The sequence below is a fragment of the Crassostrea angulata genome, chromosome 1 (assembly GCF_025612915.1).
Source record: "Crassostrea angulata isolate pt1a10 chromosome 1, ASM2561291v2, whole genome shotgun sequence".
Classification (NCBI taxonomy): Eukaryota; Metazoa; Mollusca; class Bivalvia; order Ostreida; family Ostreidae; genus Magallana; species Magallana angulata.
The window spans coordinates 24,318,814-24,342,179 of NC_069111.1; the positions used below are offsets into that span (position 1 = coordinate 24,318,814).

General features: G+C 33.8%; 1 protein-coding gene across 1 annotated transcript in view; it reads right to left on the bottom strand.

Annotated features, from left to right (window-relative positions):
* The window catches only part of LOC128180799 (signal transducer and activator of transcription 5B-like), a 160,785-nt gene that overhangs the window by 59,629 nt on the left and 77,790 nt on the right, over positions 1–23,366 (bottom strand). Inside the window, exons 6-9 of the mRNA XM_052848956.1 lie at positions 12,594–12,674; positions 12,185–12,266; positions 1,775–1,932; positions 259–413 (exon numbers count right to left, since the gene is read on the bottom strand). Of these exons, the coding sequence (XP_052704916.1) occupies positions 259–413; positions 1,775–1,932; positions 12,185–12,266; positions 12,594–12,674 (476 nt within the window). The remainder of the gene's footprint in view (positions 1–258; positions 414–1,774; positions 1,933–12,184; positions 12,267–12,593; positions 12,675–23,366) is intronic.

A 23,366-nucleotide genomic window follows, 5' to 3' on the forward strand; every position in this document is an offset into this window, starting at 1 on the left:
GTGTTAAATCTGCGCTCGGTCCAACGGTCACACCGTTTACATATTATCAATATTTAATGTTTCAATGTTTCCAAAAATCTCTTTTCCCACCATAAAAAGCTTCAAAACTATGTAGTATTTTTAGAGAATATATTATTTTATAACTTATTTAAAATCAACAAGAAATTGAAGCCCATCAAATTAATATAGATTCAAATATTCCTCCAATTACATTCTAAAAATTTTTAATACAAACTATAAAATTCAAAGTATATCTACCATTTCTGTAGGTTTTCCAGCAGATTGGGATCGAATGGGGCCCCATTGCCGGCCAGCTGCTGCTTGCGTTTCCAGTCGATCAATTCTTGGTCCACCACCAGGTGGCGCACTTCTTCCAGTTCCTCAAAGTTCTTGCTCAGTGTGTCCGCTATTTCCTGACAACAAAAAGAGGATACATTAATTCTAATCAATGTTTTCAATTCAGACATTCACAGGTTACGGTTCAGTGAAAGAATCATACTTGCCAACTGACCCAATTTCGTCGGGTCACACCCAATTTTACGACCCTTCACCCGATTATTTTTTATGACCCAGCGGGTCATGCTTTTCACCCGATTTTTGTCGAACGACCCGAAAATCTCCAGATTTCCGGATTTGGTTCGTAAATTGCGTTGCGCGTTTGACTTCCAGTTATGAACCCAAGCTGAGCTTGGATTTACGTAAACAATGCAGATGGCTATAACAAACGTGCAGACACATTAAGTGTTAATTGTTATTGTGAGTTGTTTTGACAAACCGAAGGTTTAAATCAATATGTGTTATGGATTCCAATAAGAAAAGGTCTTCATCGGGGCCAGCGGAATCAAAACCAACAAAAAGAAAACAATATTTTTGTAACCATTAACATATCTGGGAAAATGAATTCCCATTAGTAAAACAAAGTAATCGAGTACAAAACGAGGATTTTTGTGATCTATGTAACGCGCATTTGAATATTGGATATTGTGCCCAAAACGATCTGACTAAACATTCAAAAACGCAAAGTCATGTTTAAATGCTTTTTAATACACAAAAGTCTTCCAAGTCACTTACAACTTTCATGCCATCATTTACAGAGTTCAAAAGCAAGGTTAATGTACAGTAGCAGAAACTCTTTTTGCATTTTTTTTTTAGCTGAACAGAACCTACCATTTTCTGTGTCAGATCACTTTACAAAATTCAAAGTCAGCAACTGTTAGTTAAAATGCTTCTTTGCAATAAAGTATTACACATAAGTTTTAACACATATGAAATGCATGGTAAATATGTCGTGAATGTCGTTACGCGCTATGACCAGATTTTTTACTTTCTAAATCTGGTCATGACCAGATTTTCACATGTGGGAGGTTGGCAAGTATGGAAAGAATGGTATGGTATACCGTATAAATGAAACCTTACACCCACATCTACACCCTAGCACGTAAAAACAATTTGTAATCTTGAATAATAAAAATCCGAAAGATAACTTGGCAATTCAACTCCGAACAATTCATACGTAAATCTTGAAAACCTGTCCCACCTTTTGTTCTAAAGCATATTGAATATATCAGGTTTTGAGACATATCCACCAATATGTGTTGCTAAATGAACATGTACATCTTTTAGTCAAATCAAACATCTTAGTTAAACTCCTTTAATCATTGTACCAGTGATTGTTTTGATATTAAAATATTTCAAACAAAATCTGTTGGGGTAAATTCCAGCATTTCAATTAAATCTAATTTCTTATGGAATTAAAATGCTTCAAGACTCTTACCACTCTAGCACTGATGATGGTCTGGGCTCCCTTTGATAACACGGTCTCAAAGTCCTTCTTCTGTTTATCTAGAGTTTTCCTGGCCTCTGTCACACGTTGAATTTCCTCTGGAGAGAGGGTGGCCAAGTATCTCTCAGACTGTGTCTGGTTAATCTGACCTATTCAGATATGACATATTATATAAGTATTAATTACAGACCCTGAAACCCACTACTACACCTAAAAAGCGTATGAGAAGTGTATCATATCGAGCGAGAAATGTACCTTACTAACATAAAAATGCATCATATTGTGTAAGAACCGCACCATATCATGTAAGAAACGTATCATATCATATAAGAAATGTATTGTTTCGTACAAAGCGTATGAAAAGCGTGCAAGAAATTTAGAAGTTTTTCTGGGAATTTTACTTCCAAGTACGTGACAAATATTAAGTATTCCGTTGAAAAATACAGCAAAATGGCTTGGTGATTTTATCTCTACAAATGCTTTGGAGAAATACAATAATGATAAATAAAATTGACCACAAAATACAAATGCACTCTTTACAGAAATCTATTTTCAATTTGGACATGCATAATATGATCGACCAATGAGCTGGAATTTCCATCTTTAACCATTAAATATTTATATTGTGCAAACTTGAAAACAAATCTTGCTATATCTTGCATATTATTTGATTTGATTCTGTTTAAAGAAACCAGCATATAAGATTAAGAATACAGTAAAAAAAATCCCCATTTTCACACCTTGCCGCGATCACCTGTTTCACCATACCTGCCCAGGGACATGTGTATACTACTGAGTAGCGGTGTGTGTATACTGCTGTCTCTTTTTCGCGTAATCTCCATTGATTCGGACTTCTTTTTGGGCTAATTTTTTTTATGATATACACTGAGAAGTATTAAACTGCAATTTTTCAATTAGCGAAAACCTACTATCCTTTAAGATTTACAGTGATGATACAAACATAAATTTGTATTAATCTGATTATAAAAGAAAATGTAAAAACACAAACCTCTCCGCATATTTTATTAACTTGAAATACCGGTATATAAAATCACGGAGAGTTGAATTAAACAATATCACGCTTTTTTTATGATCCATGCGGGCACCATGGTAGCGTCATTGCAGAAAAAATGCATGTGAGAAATAGTGGAGAATATGCCCGGTAGATAAAAATAAACTTGCTTTAAATAGCGTACATTTTCTTTCTTCTCTTATTCTAGTTTAGGCCCGACACGGATAAATTCACTGCAATGTACAATGTAATTTGATTTGATATCATGAAATGCAATGTCCTATTTTCTACAAATTCTCAAATAAATGCATGTCAAACTGACTACATATCTAACTAAAGGTACTGTGAGCAAGCTCACAATTGATACCCCCCGCTAAGAAAAATTTAATATTTAAACATTTTGAATTATTGGTATACTGGAGCCGGATATTTTCCGAAACTTTTTTTCCACACAAATTTTTTTTATCGGGGCAGGCCATTTTCAGAGAGACGGGGATGAGAGTCTAAAAATAATTTTATGTCGCCTGAGACAGGCAAGCTTTGTGTCAAGTTTTAGCTTCTGATATTTCCATTAATACAAGACATGACACAAACAGAATTTAGCATTTTTGAAACAATGACCTTGAACTTCCTCAATTGACCTTGGGTCAAGGTCATGACACACCCTTAGGTCATAAGCAATCTTTGTGTGAAGTAAGAACATTTAATGCTTCTCCATAAGGAAGATATAGACCGGACACGAATTTTGCACTTTTTTCTGCCAGTGACCGTGACCTTGACCTTGCCCGAATGACCTTGGGTTAAGGTCATGACACACCCTTAGGTCATAAGCAATCTTTGTGTGAAGTAAGAACATTTAATGCTTCTCCATAAGGAAGACATAGACCGGACACGAATTTTGCACTTTTTTCTGCCAGTGACCTTGACCTTGCCCGAATGACCTTGGGTTAAGGTCATGACACACCCTTAGGTCACAAGCAATCATTGTGTGAAGTAAAAACTTCCAATGTTTCCACATAAGAAAGATATGAACCGGACACAAATTTTGCACTTTTCCTGCCAGTGACCTTGACCTTTCACAAATGACCTTGGGTCAAGGTCATGACACACACTTAGATCATAAGCAATCTTTGTGTGAAGTAAGAACTTCCAATGTTTCTCCATAAGAAAGATATGGACCGGACACAAATTTTGCATTTTTTCTGTAGTGACCTTGACCTTGCCGAATGACTTGGGTAAAGATCATGACACACCCTTAGGTCATAAGCAATCTTTGTGTGAGGTTAGAACTTCCAATGTTTCTCCCTAAGAAAGATATGGACCGGACACAATTGCACTGACAGACAGTCAGACAGACGGACAAGGTGATTCCTATATACCCCCCCATACTTTGTTTGCGGGGGGTATAATAAAACTACCTCTCTCTCTCTCTCTCTCTCTCTCTCTCTCTCTCTCTCTCTCTCTCATATTTATTTAAAAGGTGAAAAAAGTACTTTTAATGGTGATAATTAATAAATGAGAAAACATAGCTGTTTATTAACACCATTTTCCGACTCAGATGACTTCACAAGAGACCGTGTTAAAAAGTAGGTAGCACATCGCTCTTTATTTCTCTTTTTTTTCAGAATTCTAATTTGTAATCTTTGTGTGTGTTATAAATATTAGAAAAAAAGAAGTGTTTGTAAGAAGAAACCCTACTAGAGTAAACAGATACACAGATTTTTAATTTTATTTTTATGTCCCTATTCCTTCCTCTAAAAAGGAAAGAAAAAATAATTGATATATAAAACCAATTGGTATGTAAAATTAAAATGTATTTTTTCGAGAAAATCTGGGGGACCACGGATTTGGACGATACCCATGGACACCCAATGCGCAGTTTGACCTAAAAACTTTCATAACTTATTCAATTTCTCTACCCCGAACTGTCTATAGCTCCTTCCCAGAATTCCTATTTAAGCAAGCACAATTGAAGTTTCATCCTAATTTAATTAGTAAGCACGCAGGCCGACTAATTATCTATAGGTAGCATTATCCCATGCAGTATTAATTTTGTAGGCATACAAGTCTTATTTACTTGATAAAAGATAGCTGTAAACGACATATTGCCCCCAGAAAAGTAGTGATATTTAGTAATAAATGATATATTTTAAAATAAGACAATTTCTGTGTGTATGGATAATTTATACTCAATCGTAGCTACTTTTTATTCACAGCTGTTACAGGCAAAGAACATTTGGCGTAATAAGTCCCACAAACAGGTACTTTTTCGGCCGAGTATTTGTTTTAGCGAACGTTTAAATTTCCTAAAAAAAATCGTACAAGAAGCGTATCGTTTTGTATAAAATACAGTGTGAAAAATAGCGTATCGGATCGTACAAAAAGTGTACCGTACCGTACGAGAAACTCATCGTATCGTACAAACCGTATAGCGTGTGAGAAGCGTGTGAGAAATGTATAGCTGGTGTAGCAGTGCGTTTCAGGGTCTGTAATCTTACTATTTAAATCTGTGGAGAGATGCGCAGCATGCACATAAAAAGGCAATCTCATTGAAGAGAACAATTCAGTGTTTCAAAATTCTGTTGAATCAAAAATGTTAGTTTTCTATTTCTGTTGACCATTTTTTATCATAACCTGTTGTATAAATGCAAACATTTCTATTCAAAACCAGAGGCCCATGGGGCCACATCGCTCACCTGAGCAACAATAGGCATTCAAAAGATATTGTGCCATATGGCCCCTCGATAGAATAACAAAAAATAAATATTGTAAAGTATTCGAATTTTACACATAATTTTGCAAACACGTAATCTTTGACATTGTACCTTTATGGAATACTAATTTTACCGAGAAAAAGAAAATCCTACGCAAGATATAAACTAAGCCTTTGGTAGGGGTACACTATTAACTTCCAATTCCCTATATTTTCGTTCTGCCCCACCCTCTTCCCCCACTTATAAAACAATCAAAATATATGAGTATATGAGAGCATATAGGCACAATTTCTTCCTCAACTACTTACTAGTTATTGTATTTTTTTCAAAATATAATATAATAGTAACTGTTACTGTATTTTATTTTTAAAATCCTGTTGATGTGAAGAAGAAAATTGTACCTCAATGCGCTCAATTCCTCATATTAAAAACATTCAAAAATTTAAATCGTCTTCTCCATTATAACTAAATGACTGTTGTTTACCTAGCGTAAATTTGTGTGACTTATATAATTTTACTCACACTTGATTGATGAATACACTGGAATGAAAAATGTTGTCATGTGACATGTTAAAGAGCTATAAAAATCAATGTTACAGTATTGACAGGCACATCACTCTATTTTACAAAGACCCACCCATTATTTTCATCTTTATTCAAAAATAACAAAAGGCTACAAACCAGGATAATTTTTTGCTGTAAAATTTACTTAGGAATAGCGATAATTCCCTTATCCCCGCAACAGAAATGTGTCAGAACTATGGACACCATTTTTACAGTGTCATTCTTATTAACTCGTGTTTTAAAAAACTATGAAAATGTTGTAGATTTCACATTTATTGTATAAAGAGGTGGCTCCAGAGAGTAGTTACAGCATATCATCCTTTAATTTTTTTGTACAAGTATTTAACATTTAGCGAAACATTTCTAATGATCAACAAAAATTTCAGTGTTGATCGTAGAATTATAACCAAGTTAAAGAGCTCACAATTCTGCTAGGTTTGAGTCATATTTTGCTCACATGAGTTTATTACATTCAGCTTAGGTGGCAGGGGACAGTTTTTTTTATACAATTCATTGTAGCCAAGGGATGCATGTCTTCGGAACTCTATAACTAGAATTTCCTCTGTTCCCATTCAGCACAAATACCTTTAATTCACTCTTTATAAGGCCAATCACCAATTTCTGAAGAAAATTACTAGTCAAAACCTGTAAAACTCTCTATATACTGGTTTTTAGGAGATTTTGACCCTTTCATATTTTGCTAATTTTTCATGATTTTTCAGCTTTTTAGACCTCCCCCAGGTAATTCCCTGCAGAGGGTTTACCCTCCGTATCGCGTGCATGTTGCACTATCACTTGTCAGAAACTTACCGGTGTATAGTTTACAATGTCCCATCCACCCACTTTTTGTGTTATTTTACCTCCCGTCTTGCAATTTCACTGTGTAAAGTCAAAACAACAGTCATCGCCGCAGGTTTCACATTTTACTTCTGATTCTCATGTACCTAACATAAGGGGCCTACATATTGCATATCAATTTCAACAAGAGACACCCCTCTAACTAATGATAATCATTAAAAATCATTTCATGAATTTTAGCAATACTTATAAGCCTTCAAGTACAGCAACTCTCAATTTTACAAAAATATTGACGGGTAATTTATCGGAAACTGTCCCTTGCTACCTTAAGATTTTAAACTTGGTATTTCCTATTCAGCATTTAAAATGGAAAAAAAGAATAGCCTCAGATCTGTGTACAAACATAGAATTGTGAGCAAATCTCCGTATCTTGCTTATAATTCAAAGCTTAACACTCAAATATGGTTAGTAAATAGAAATTGTAAACAATTAAACATAAGAAACATGCACTTTAACAAATAAAGAGAACAATTTATTTTTCAAAATGAATCATATACATGTATATACCTACATATTTCTGTCAGCAATATTAAACTCTTTTTAAACTAAATAAACTCACGAAAATGCTGAGCATCTCAACAAAACATATTGCATTAATTAATCTACCATTACGCAAAAGATCATACTAAATTACAGACAGAATGAATTGTATTTTAGTACTTTGTTAATACATCAGATTTTGCTTAATTTGCGCAGGTAAACAGTCAACTGCTTGATTTACCGAAGTCTCTGTTTGATTTGATACGTAAAAATTACAAAATACAGGTGATAATTCCCAGGTTACAAAGCAAAAATAATGGAAACGAAACGAAAATCAAAACAAGCCAACACCACCGTCATATGTGAAACTGTCAACGCCTTGAAATATTTAACCTCAATTTAATTCACAAAATCGACACCAAAGTATTTTGCATGTTTCAAAGATTCCCTTTGTACGTAAACTGTTGCACAACAAACAAATTCATCTTTGTCAGGTCGACCCGTTTATCATGTCATGGCTGCTTTAGAAAAGAACCTCGTTTTAGAAGTATGGAATATGAGTCTTGGTAAAATGGGTAGGTTTGCCTACCCATTTTACCAAGACTCATGGAATACCAAACCTGAGCTAAGTACCATCAACGCGGATCCCGTATTTGACCGCGCTCCCCCCGCGGTTATTTAATCCTTTCCGCGTTACACCATCGCGGTCAATTCATCGCGGTCCTCGCTGCAGCTATGTTTAAACCGCGGCGGTGTGACCTACTGTTGAACAAGGTGATCGGAGATTTTTACTTGTATGCTATTAGACAATAAGATAGCCACCTAACACTGAGAGTCATTCTATACTGGCCATGTCTGATGTATTGTTTCCATTTCACATATTAAAATGATTACGTATTTTTGATGCACGTTTTCAAAACTCCTTATCAATTATTTTAGAGATATTTTAATTAAAGAATCATCTGCACCCATAATAATTTTCATGTAACTGTTGATATACCTATTATTTCAAAAAATATTTAATCATTTTTATAATGTAATCTACATGACGGAGAGGGTTAGAACTATACTATCTTATTTTTCGATTTTTTAATGATTTTAAACATTTCCGACTACAAAAATGTTTTAATTCTTATTAGTTTTTAGCTCGTTTTACGGCACTCTCTCGATGCTCAAGACAATTAATCTAGTCCGTGACAGGCACATGCTACACGGAGAATGTTTACCTACGGTCAACATGATATGAAAATTTTACTCAACTCGTAAAATACTAAATTATATTGACATAATTTTATGTGAGTTCAATATGAAGCTACAACACAAATGTACATGTAGTATCAGCTGCGAATACCGTTTTTCGTAACCGCTCCCTCCACCTCTTCAACATTTTAATGACTGTGAAAATACAAGTAAATTGTACTTGACTTTAGTCCCAATTGTTTAACACAAAGGTGTGAAACCATCGCATTGACGGGAAATCACTCTACGCTTGAACGCACAGAATACACTGGTACATGTATATGAGACAGGTGGATAATCCGTGTAACGATCGGGAATTTCATCTGTTTTTCAAACAATTTTACTAACAGTAATAACAATAAATAGTTATTCATTTTACTGGTATCTGTTTAACTGTTAAACGTGTTTAAGATGCACCCCCTCCGCAAAAAACCTAAAACCTTCAATATAGACTAGACGAGAGAGAGAGAGAGAGAAAGAGAGAGAGAGCGAGAGACTGTCAATACTCAAGACAATTAACCTAGTCCGTGACAAGCACACGCTACGCGGTGTACGTATACCATACGATCAACGGCAAAATATGAAAATTTTACTTTACTTTAAAAATATAAAAAGATATTGATATCATTTTATGTGTGTTGAATATGAAGCTACTACACATATGTCGTATCAGTAGCGAATTATAACGTTTTTTGTACCCCCAACCCCCTTTCCAACGTTTTAATGACTGTCAAAGTTAACTGTATTTGACCCAATTGTTTTACACAAAGTGTGAAACCATCGCACTGGCAGGAAATCACTCTTCACTTGAACGCACAGAATTCAAGGGTATGAGGCAGGTGGATATTCCTTGCAACAAGTGACAACTAGGAATTCTACCCGTATATCAAACAATTTATCTAACAGTAACAATATATAATTGTTTTATTTTACTGCCTTCTTAAACTGTAAAAGGTGTTTAACATGTCTCTTCCCCCGAAAAGAAAGAGAGAGAGAGATAGAGAAAATTAATTTTCTTTTTAAATAACGTTGTATACGAACTAAACTTCACAAACACAATGTCACGCATTAAATTAAACACCATAAACAGTGTTAAATACTTGATTGTTAAACAAACTTCTTTTTTTTCCTTTACCTGAAAACTAATAGAACGAAACTGTTTTCCTTTATCAAGGAAGGAGCACGTGGTGCAGCTCGCGGGCTGATTTGATTGACAGATGAAGCACGTGGACTCAGACTGAAACTGCATGATGGATTCAATCACAATGTACCGGTTATACGGTCCCTATTCTTTTATGAATACTAAACTTAGGAAATTTTTATATTAGTATATTTCAAATGAATGCAGTGGCGTCGTGGGGGGGGGGGCTAAAGAGCATAACCTTTCTATCTCTCACATAAAGATCGTAGATAAAATCAAGATCAGCGACACTCAATCAAGAAGCCTCCTCTGTAAGATAGTTGTACGGTTAGACGAAGCTGTACGCAATTTGGAGATTTCTTTTGTCTTGAATAGGTGTGAAAACCCCTAGAGCATGTCGTTTTTTCTACCCTAGGTTTGTTAATCACTATACACAGGAAATGATCGCGACTTATAATTAATATACATACTAAAGGAAATATGTACAAAAATAGTTGGCATTTGAATTTTTTAAAAGTAACTCGAATTGTATGCATTTAATAACATGTACAACTTCCCATGTTGTTTTGTGATGTAACAACCTCATTCCATTTCTTGTAAAGAAATTTCTATCTTCACGCACACCAGAACGATTAGCCATTGTTTTATGAAAATCACAGAATATACGTGTATATATCTTTTCAGGGCAACACTTAGTTTAAAACTGAATAAAACCCGTGCGATGTGAAGAATCATACAATTTTAATTATGAGTACCTTTTTCCTTTGTGTTTTAATTAGGAGAACTGATTTTCCTTTGAACATTTAAGTGTGAGCATGTGTTTTTATAAGGCTACAACTAGTCGGTCTACAGAGCTGGTTGAAATCAATTTTCCGAACAAATTATAAAAATTTTATCAAAGCAATAAATCAATTTTCCGAACAAATTATAAAAATTTTATCAAAGCAATGACGCTTGTTACAGCAATTATAAGGACGTAATTTTCCGTAATATGAGCGATTAAGCCACTTTTAAAATTTGAATGAATTTTTAACGGTTTGATAGGATAAAAAGATAAAATGATATTGAAAATAAAAATATACATACCTGAATATTTATAAAGTAAAATATTTATTTTAAGTAAATAAGTCTCAATAATTTTACATTTTTTTTGGTAGATTTTAAAATTTAATTTAATCGTTTATCAATATATCAATAAGTTAGTAAAGCATGATTTTTCAACCACCTGCAGGCATGGCTCATTTCACCTTGGATTGTACAGATGACAGCTTAAAATAATTAGAATTCAAATATTACCCCAGTATTACCAAATAAACAGCGAATATTTAAAAAAAATATTTACCTTCAAAATATGTGATTTTCAATATAAGGATCATGATTATCTTTATGCATTTGTTAACTTACATTTATGTTTAATGCATGTTATATTCTTTTTAATCGAGGGAGATAACTCATGTTCCTTTCCGATACTTTTTAACACCTGTAATTGATTGTTCAAACCGCGGGGGTGTTGTCATATTGGGTGATTGAACCGCGGGGGCACGCGGTTTTTACCCGAGACAGGTATTTAAACCGCGTTGCAATTTGGACCGCGGGGGTGCGCGGAAAATACGGGATCCGTGTTGACGGTACTGTATAAACTGATTGAAACATGCCTTTCCCTTATTATTATTTTCGTCATAACTCAGATTTGAAACAGAATTTTTGCAATTTATATTTGCCTTTCCATAAGGATTATTTATGCTAAATTACATTGAATTTGACTCAGTAGTTCTTGAGACGAAGATTTTTAAAAATGCACCCCCCTTTTTTTTACAGTTTCGAGGTTTTATCCGCTTTGAATGAAGATTGGTCCTTCATTTTTGCAATTTATATTTGCCTTCCCATAAGAATGCTTTGTGTCAAATTAAGTTGAAATTAGCTAAGCAGTTTAGAGAAGAAGTTCAAAATGTAAAAAGTTTACAGACGGACAGACAGACGATGGACAAAATTTGATCAGAATAGCTCTCTAAGCTTTCATCTCAGGTTAAAAAAGAGGAAAAATAATTAAGGCATACATGCAGTTTTCAAAAAATGATCTCTACAGACAGAAGAACTTTGTACATTGATGAACAATTAATTCATGCACATTGTACTAACATAATATTAGTACCACATACTACAGTAAAACACGGTTATAGCGAACACGCTTATAATGAATTGACGCTTACAGCGAAGTGAATTTCATTCCCCAAGTCTCTAGTTTATGTTGTAAACTTGACGGATATAACGAATTACGCTTATAACGAAGTTAACTTACTCGTCCCTGGGACTTCTTTATAAGCGTGTTTTAATGTACAAAGTATTTCATGAATATTGGTAAAGAGAACGTGAAATCAAATTCTGTCACTTACTGTTGATCTGTAGTTGTTTCTGGTAGTTAATGGTGAACACTTCTTGTTTTTGGGTCAACTCTTTTATCATTTTTTCAGATTCCTAAAATTGAAAAAAAAGATATTATCATCATTTTAAGATACTTTCACATGCATTTTTTTTTCCAAAATAAATATTACATTGGCATAACTAGTCTAATATTCATTTGACAAGTTCAACATAACTCTATAGTTAGTATTTAATTCAATTTTTTTTAAAAATGTTTTTCTTTTTCAAAACAACCCTTTACTTTGTATAAAAAACATTTTTCAAATATTCTACAAAAATCTTATAATTTCTTTTGAAACTTCCATTCCATCTATTTCTAATTACTATTTGACCTGAGGTTTTCATAAGTGAAAAGAAAACAGCAACTGGTATAAAACTTACATTGACTTGCACCGCTACACCATCGATCTTGTTCATAATGTGTTTGTCTTTGTCAAAGGCAGGCATGGGGGCCTCTGTGGGCTGGATTAAATAAATCAAAGCAAAACTAAGAATCTATTTAAGCACAATACATCATCCAACAGGCCACATCGCTCACCTGAGCAACAATAGGCATAATAAAATCAGCTTCATTGAGTCATAATACAAATATCTGGACAATGTGGTATAATACATGTAGATCATATACAAAAAAATCTGTTTCCCCTGGACATTCTTATATTTATAATCAAGTCCCTTTTCTAACAGGATGATTTCATAGTCATATCGCATTCAGCATTCCAGTTCTCAAAAAACCCCTTAACAATTGTTTATATACAGGATATAAACCTACATCATACTCTGGACCCCTTGTGAGGCCCAATAATCGTCCAAAGTTTAACCAATTTTAAAGAATCAGCAATATATAAAAATGCTTGAATATAAGTAAAAGCATATTATATAATAACATTTCATTTTTTGTGAATAATTAAAATGTTTTCCTTTGTACAACTGAACCCCCAATGTAGCCCCACACTACTCCTAAAGATTGTGATTTTGAACAAATTTAAATCTACATTATCTAAGTTTGTTTTCACTAATTATATACAGTTACAGCTTTCCTAGGCAAATGTAATTTCAGAAAAAGATTTAAAAATAATTTTCAATATACAGCCTACTCCAGATATATTGAAATTCAGGGGACGATGCAAATTATTTCAATATATCCGTATTCCAATATACCGGTAAGTGAAATTGACTGACGTGGAGCCGCCATTTTTGAAAGTTCAATCCCGATGTAAGCATAGAAAACCAAGCCTGAACAAATTATTTGGTCATCATTTATCTATTAAAATGAACAGATTACATGGAACATTAGTCCTTGAAAGTTTGATTAAAATTACAGTCAAACTTCATTATCTTGAACTAGATGGGACTGTTTAAAAATTTCGAGATATCCAAGTATTTGAGATATCGAGGGTAAAGTACTTTATAAATAAGGGGTTGCGACTTACAAATCACTTCGACATATCCATTGTATTCGAGATATCAGTGTTCGAGATATCAAAGTTCAACTGTATATCTGAAAGTTTTGTAAGTTTTATTTTGTTAATATCTTAAACCTCATCATAATCTCTGATTGCATTTTTTTACTTTTTAGAGAAAAATCACCAGACTCAAATGCTTCAAATATTGCTGAACGCTGCATGTATATCATCGTAAGCGTACTCGCGATAATCTCAAAATCCTTAGCTATTTCGAATTTAGGCTTTGTCCTTTCATCAATAGCCATAACTAAATTGTATTTAGCGTCCAGAGATAAAGTATTTCTTTTCTGTAGGGTTTCCATATTACGTCTAGCCTAAATACATCCGTATAAGTAAAAACAAAAAATTCAACTGTGAATAAATTTTACTTTTTGATAGAAGTATAAAAACACACATGATGAGAACTTAATTCACACCTTTGTGTATCAAATGGTCAGTCTGGCATAATTACTGTCACCAACCGTGACGACAGCCATTAAATACAAATTAGTTATGGCTATTGATGAAAGGACAAAGCCTAAATTCGAAATAGCTAGTAAAGATTTTGAGATTATCACGAGTACTTCAATATAACTGTTATAAAAATAACAAATTATCACCTTTGGGGACCGATCAGTGGCTTCAAAATAAGCCAATTTTATTATATCCGTTAAATCAATGCAAAGAATATCAGAGGCAAAAACTAGGGATTACTACTTGATGATGCTTCCAAACAAGTTTCAGCTTTCCTGCCCAAATGGTTCTTGAGAAGATAATTTTTAAAGATTTACTCTATATATTCCTATGTAAAAAGTCGACCCCCCCCCCCCCCCCCCCCCCACACCCAGTTGTGGCCTCACTGAACCCCCGAGGATCATGATTTTCACAACTTTAAATTTTCACTACCTGAGGATGCTTCCATATTAGTTTCAGCTTTCTTGGCAAAATGGTTTTTGAGAGGAAGATTTTTCAAGATTTACTCTATATATTCATATGTAAAAATTCGTCCCCTCCCCAATAGTGGCCCTACCCTACCCACGGGGTTCACGATTTTCACAATTTTGACTCTACACTACCTGATGATGCTTCCACACACATTTCAGCTTTCCTGGCCAAATGGTTCTTGAGAAGAAGATTTTTAAAGATTTACTCTATATATTCATATGTAAAAAGTCGACCCCCCATTGTGGCCCTACCCTTCCCCTGGGGTTCATGATTTTCACAATTTTGACTCTACACTACCTGATGATGCTTCCACACACATTTCAGTTTTCCTGCCCAAATGGTTCTTGAGAAGAAGATTTTTAAAGATTTACTCTAAATATTCATATAATTATTATGTAAAAAGTCAATCCCCCATCTGTGGCTAAACCCTACCCTTAAGAGTTTTCACAACTTTGAATCTACACTACCTGAGGATGCTTCTACACAAGTTTCAGCTTTTCTGGCTGATTGCTTTCTGAGAAGATTTTCTCTATATTTTCCTATTTAAAAAGGCGACCTCCAATGTGGGCCCACCCTTCTCCTGAGGGTTATGATTTTCACAACTTAGAATCTACACTACCTGAGGATGCTTCCACAAAAAATTCAGCTTTCCTGGCCTAAAATTTTGTGAGAAGAAGATTTTTGAAAATTTCTCGAAATTTTTCAATAATTCCAAATTATCTCCCTTTGCAAAAAGGTGTGGTCCTTAATGTTCACAACTTGGAATCCCTTCAGCCTAAGGATGCTTTGTGCCAGGTTTGGTTGAAATTGGCCTAGCGGTTCTTGAGAAGATGTTGAAAATGTGAAAAGTTTACAGACAGGCGGACAGATGACGGACAAAAGGTGATCAGAATAGCTCACTTGAGCATTTACAGACCCTGAAATGTACTACTACACCTTAAAAGCGTGCAACTTCGTGCAAGAAATGTATTGTGTAAACCATTCAGCATTTTGTGTAAATGGTTTAGCGTTTCGTGTGAATCATCATCATGAAGCGTTTCGTGTAAACCATTTAGCGTTTCAGGCAAAGCGTGCAGCGTTTCGGGCAAAGCGTGTAAATTGTTTCGAGCAAAGCTGCAAGAACCATGTGAAACGTTCATCAGATTTCATTTGGAACTCTCTGATAATTGAATTGTTTTACATTACATTAAACTGTTTGTGATTGGCAAAACTCTTTTGTAGGTATTCTCAAAATCTAGAAGAAATAATATACTTATCTTTTTTCAAAATTGAATTAATTTTTAACAAACAAAATAAAGGTACATGTACTGAAAGAAGACTAGTTACAGAGTACATCGATAACATTTTAATACGATGTTTAAGTACTGGTATATTATTAAAATTGGCCATACATAAAAATATGAAAATACAGTTAGCAAAACATGACTTCTATACAAATGAAGGAACAAACTTAAATCAACTTTTACTCACACAATCATGTCTTGATAAGCATAATTTTTTTTTATTTACATTGATAACTCTTACTGAGACTATTCGGCTGTGTACAACCAGCACACGTAACCTCGGACATCGGGTAAGACCTGCACCTGGCTGAACCTGTCAGTCACACTCTGTGTATTTGTTTTCATTGGTTGGTCATGCGTCTCCTTTTTTTTTTGTCAATAGCCAATAGAAATATAATGACTTCAAGGTAGTCGGAATCAGTATTTGATGAAGCACACATTTAACAAATTTAATTATTTGAACAAAATTAAATGTAAGCAAATATACTGTTCATTTCTACAAAAGGCGGGAAGCAAATTCTTTGGAATCCCGATTAAAAATATTTCTACAAGTAATTTTTAACTATCTAAACACGGAAAATAACAAGTCTTATAAGTAATTAACACACCGGGATTTGCCTACAATGTACACATGTAATTAATTATTATGGGAATCTATATGCATGTTAATTAAAGTTAATTTAAATAGATTATGATAGATACGTATACACTGTATGCTGTTATAGGGGGCGCCATTTACGTATACGAATATTGTGTCAAAAATTTAAATCCTTTTTATTTTTTGTTCGTTCCAATACCATGTTGAATTACCTTTTTAAAAATCCGAAATAGTTACGGTAACTTTTTTCTGGATTTTTTATTATTTACAGCACTTATAAGAATCATGGATATTTCTTTTGAGCAATAAATATATCTAGTAGTATTTTTTGTTAGTTCTGTGAATAAATATTTTTTTGCTGTGAATATTAGTATCAATTTAATTTAATTAATCAATTCAATACTTGTACACACACACACACACACAGATATATATATATATATATATATATATATATATATATATATATATATATATATATATATATATATATATATATATATATATATGTACACGTTTCTAATATCAGTATTTCTATTGTTTCGTGCTTTTTTTAAAAATTAGCTCTTACTAACAGAGTCAGAGGAAAAATCCGAGAGGACTAGAAGGGAAGAAAAATCGATCAGGATAAAAGCGTGTCAAAAGCGAGCAAATCGTTTCGTGCGAGAATCATTTTGTGTAAACCGTTTAGCATTTCGTGTAAATCGTTTAGCATTTCAGGCAAAGCGTGCAGCGTTTCGAGTAAACCGTTCAGAGTTTCGTTTGAACCATTTAGCGAGTGTGTAGCGAGCGTGTGGTGTAGTAGTATGTATTAGGGTTTGAGCTCAGGTGAACTAAGAATTAAGCACAGAATGAATCATATTAACATGCACATTAGAATAAGTTATAAATAAACTGAAGCTTGAGCCAACTTTAAAGAATTTTTCTCCAAATCAGTGTTTGAATTTGGGCAAGTAGGTTGAAAAAGATTAAAAGAGTTGCAAAAAAAGAGACCCATAGACCACATTGCTCATGCACCTACAAAATGCTGTTTAAAGATGAATCCACACTATATCAATTGGGAGAGGGCGAATTAAGTTTTTATAACTTGTGCCCAATCCCATTATAATATATAATGCAATAAAATATGTTCAAATCAAAATCAATTGGACAAGGAAAGTATACACAGGTAGAAAAACAAAGGTAATCACAGATTACAAAGCTCACCGAGACGAGGCATCACCTTTATGAGGCATCACCTTTATCATATTATATGAAAATCTTTATGATCTTGGATATTCATGGATACTGTTTTGACACAATATCGTAAATCATCTGTTATAAAATTGTATGATAATCATATGTTCATTTCATACGGTATTATAAGATACAATGTTTATCAATACAATAATATAAAATACAATATTGCATCCTATCATACTTACAATACATATCATATAATACTATAAAATACCCTAATAAATAATGATTAGATATGATATTGTAACAGATCATAGGACATTGTATAGTGTTTTACATTATTGCATTCGATCACATAATACAATATCATAATACATAATATATGATACAATTATATAGTATTATATGATACAATATCATATCATATAACATATCACAATATTGTACATCATGACATCATATACTACAAGAGGCCCATAGGCCACATCGCTCACCTGAGCAACAATAGGTACGATAAAATCAGCTTAACAGAGTCATAATTCAAACTATCTTGGCAATGTAGTATAATACATGTAGATCCTGTATAAGTAAGAGTCCATTTTTTAAACTAGATATTCTTATGTTTATAATCATGTCCCTTTTCTAAAAGGATAATTTTATAGTCATATCAACAGCATTACAGTTCTCAAAAAGATCTTAAACAATTGTTTATATAAAGGATATAAACCTACATCAAACTCTGAACCCCTTGTGAGGCCCAAGAATCGTAGAATGGCCAAAGTCTAAACAATTTGAAAGAATCGGCAATATGTCAAAATGCTTGCATGTAAGTGAAACCATATATCATAACATTTCATTTTTTTGTGTATAAATAAAATATTTTCCTTTGTAAAATTGGAATCCTAATGTGGGCCCCACCCTACTCCTCAAGATTTTGATTTGAAAGAATTTAAATCTACATTATCTGAGGTTGCTTTCAGTAAATTTACAGCTTTTTTGGGAAAACATCTTCGCTAGCCAAGGGTTTTCGGTCCACTTTGCTCCCCATAAACCCTTGGCGGATTTCATTACGAAAACTCGGTGATGTGGTGGCGCTATCTAGCGAGCAACTTGAGTTGCGCCCCTTACATATTTACATTTTAATCGAATTAAACAACAGGTTATATACACACTACGGCATTAATGCAACTTGAAAACATGTTGACTACCGAATATCAGAACATAATTAACGATGCTATTAAATACGAATTAAATTATAACCTAAGGAAAGCATGGAATGTTTTATTCATAGTGTTTTGTAAGGACCTGTACCGGGAGTGAAAAAGTCGCCGATTTATATGAAAGCTTTCATGCCATAAAATCAGGTATCGTTGTCGTGAATATTGTGGACCAAAGAAATTAAATAAAACAGAGCTCACTGAACCTTTAAAAGCAATAACCATAAGCAGGAACGTATATACTAACAGGATAGGCAACTTCTACATTCGCCATGTTTACTTCCCATGCTATCACGCGAGCCTTGACAAGTTTGTAGAACTATGGTCAATCCCAGTAAAATATATAGGTTTTTAAACGGAGCTTGTTACCGAGTTTTTGTAATGAAATCCGCAAAGGGTTTATGGGGAGCAAAGTGGACCGAAAACCCTTGGCTAGCGAAGATGCTGGGAAAATGGTTTTTAGAAAAAGATATTTTAAATTTTTCTATTTATATTCCTATGTAAATTTTTGCACCCCCCCCCTCCCTTGGGACCATGATTTGAATAACTTGAATCTACCCTACTGTCCCTGAGAATGCTTTTACACAAGTTTTAGCTTTCCTGGCTGATTAGTTTTTGAAAAGTGGATTTTAAAAGATTTCCACTATATATTTAAATGAAAAAGTTTGACCACACCCATTGTGGCTCCACCCTACCCCCAGAGTCATGATTTTCACAAATGTGTATCTACACTACATAAAGATGCTTCCACACAAGTTTCAGCTTTCCTGGCTGATTAGATTTTAAAAGATTTACACTATATTCCTATGTAAAAGTTCGACCCCCATTGTGGCCCCACCTTATCCCAGGGGACAATGATTTATGCAAATTTGAATCTACATCCTCTGAGGATGCTTCCACACAAGTTTCAGCTTTTCTGGCAAAATGGTTTTTTCAGAGGAAAATTTTAAAAGATTTACACTATATATTCCTATGTAAAAGTTCGACCCCCCATTGTGGCACCACCCTACCCCTGGGGGTCATGATTTTCACAACCTTAAATCTACATTACATGAGGAAGCTCCCACCTAAGTTTCAGCTTTCCTTGCTAATTGTTTCTGAGAAGAAGATTTTTAAAGATTTACTCAATATATTCCTATGTAAAAGTACAACCCCCATTGTGGCCCCACTTTACCCCCGGGGACAATGATTTGAACAAACTTGAATCTACACAATCTGAGGATGCTTCCACAAAAGTTTCAGATTTTCTGGCCAAATGATTTCTGAGAAGAAAAATTTTGAAAAATATCACAAATTTTCAATAAATCCTAATTATCTCCCCTTGAAAGAGAGCGTGGCCCTTCATTTTAACAAACTTGAATCCCCTTTACTTAATAATGCTTTGTATCATGTTTAGTTGAAATTGGCCCAGTGGTTCTGGAGAAAAAGTTTACAGACGGACGGACGCCAGACAAAAAGTGATCAGAAAAGCTCTCTTCAGCTTTCAACTCAGGTGAGCTAATGATATAATACGATATTGAATTGCGTGATACTGTCTCATATTTAATGCATGATATGATATTGTATCATATGATACAATATAATTTGATACAAAATTTTGCCAAATCATATGATACAATATCATGTAATATAGTAAAATATTATATAATACAATATCATATTTTACATTTTGCATCATATGATACACTATACAAATATTGACTGGGGTTGAGGGCAACATTGATTATATTAGCCCTGAGGGACGAAATATTGCTCGACGCAAAGCAGAGGGCAATATTTTCGTCCCAAGGGGGCTAATATAATCAATGTTGCCTGAAAACACAGTCAACATTTGTTTTGTTATATGAAGAAAGAAACCAAAATATAAGAAAGTAATTGAAAACAGATCGCCGTAATTTTCTCAGCTCAACAAAGAATTCACAAATTCAATTTTGTGCAAAGTTCATTTCCAAAATATCCTCAGCATCAAACGGTCACTGGTGATATTTCGCTGACCGTAAAAATTAACATACAAATGTTTTACCTGATTTTACTTCACAGTAATTCGCAGATCCTTATATCCGTTATGATAGCAAACCGTCGTTTTGCGCGTCTGTTGTTTACTTGCCTTGACTGACTGTCTATTATGACGTCACCTTGTTTTGGAGTCGCGAAGAGTTATTTACGTCATCGTTTACGAATCAACAAATCAGAGGCGATTTTTTGAAATAGAGGGAATGTTCTCTAGATATTATTCCTAGCTGGTCAATATCGATAGGATACATTATCATGTGATCAAATAATATATTAATGATACAATATCATGTTATTTTAATCATCATTGTATCATAATATACAATACTATACAAAAAAAACCCATGAAACAATATCATATCACAAAATTTAAAAAAATTGATACAATATCCTATCGTACCATATTACTTTTTACAATATAACATATGATATAATATTGTATCATATTAAACAATAGTGTATCATATCACACTATACTATATCAAAGGAATCAAGTTATATCATTTAACAACAAACCACCTACCGGTATCTATCAAGCAGGTTTAAATGAGGTAGGAGATTTCATTAGCATCCTTGATAATGGAGATCAGGCTCTGCATCTGAAGCTACCTCTTTGAATCATTAATATTATAGCTAAATCAACTAGCAAGCTATTAATACCTATAAAAAATGTGACCTGTTCCAAAAAATATTGAAACTTAATACCGATGAATTAAAAAAAAAAGAAACCGACCATCACACAGTTTTTGTCTCTTGTGAAGTGAAAGTAACACGTGTTTAGATTGTACACGTATTTATTCCATGGTCAATTAGATGAAATTATGCTGTAAATATGTTACTTTTCAACAAAGTTTGAATAAGTTATATGTATTTATTTCATTATCACTGGTATAAACCATGTATAGAACAATGATCACATGTCACCTTGGGAAATGCCAACCTCGGATATAACAAGTATCGGTTATAACGAGAAATCAAAGGCCTGAAGGGCCATAATGGCTTACGGGTTTGATATGACTATATTTACATGGATCGAGTATGATTCCCTCTATTTCTTACGGAAACTTTAGTTTATTTATAGCTCTATAGAAAGTAACTAGCTACATGTAATTCATAGATCTATAGAAACTAACAGGACCCATATCAACATGCCCCATTTGTTGATTGGTCGAACCTTAGTGACCGAAACAGACAGGATTGAAATCTAGACGCCTCTTTTATCAATTGGTTGAAACCATCATTGCTTTTAGGAAAATTATAGACTGCATAAAATAATAATGATGATGTCAGACTCAAACTCCAATATGAGACAATTTGATTCTTTCTTTTATCCAACGACTGAAGTACATTAACTGTAAATTCATTCAACTATATAGGACACAAAAACACTTAAGACCAACATGCTCTCAAATATCAGTATACCTTGTATTTCTATGCACTATGAACTTGCGCGAGAGTTGGTGCACGGTGCGACGTAACAGCGCCACAGCCAGCGCGAAATCATTGCGCGTAAAAATAATATAACCAAATGATGAAATGTACTGCATGTTATGACTGTACTATAATCAATGAATTCTCATGAAATCTACACCAACAAGTATTAATCCATTTTATTTATATTTCATAAATGTATATTTATTCATATTTTTCTGGGTTTTTTCTACTTTTTTAAGAGGCTGACCTTCACAAGCTTTTATAAGAAATATAGATTCACAAGGCAGTTCTATAACACCTTCTATTTTATTTTTTTCCCTTTGTACAGAGATAAACTCTTTGGAGGGGGGGGGGGGGGGCAAGAAAAAGGCAGAACTATGCAATTACAGCAAACTTGTTTAGACACCAAATTTAATTAAAATTAATTACTGCACTATAACTTTGCAGTCAGTCTCTCTTCACATGAAATGTGTACACAGTCATTTTCAGAGGCATACTATAACGATGTCTCTATGTTATAGTAATGTGACATCGCTTCCGTATATGACTTGCAATCAAGCTTAACTGTATATTGTTTTCTTATTTGAGTACATTTGGTCTCATTTACGACAAATAAATAGTTCAATCATAACTCCATCGAGGGAACATGTGCTATTTTTAGATCTTGGAAAATCCCCAACATTCGATAATGGCGGAGGTGTCGAAGAAGGCACATTATATTAAAACAAGTAGTAATTGCCCCTCTATTTATGCATTTATTACCGATTTATAATCCCAGTTTCAATATACTCAATCATAAGTTCAGTTCTTTAACCGTTAAACATTTTCCCCCTTGCTGAGATCGATGTCGATCGAAGTTAGCGACGCTCTCTGCGGGTGCAAACGTTTTTATGAAGATTGAACGAAATAATGACAACTTTACATTTACTTATCACTGTTAGTATCTGAAATAATTTGGAAAAGATTTTTTGCTTATAATACATGTAAGTATGCATAGCAGAAAGCATGACGGCACTGTGTGATGCATAGCGGGGGCCTAT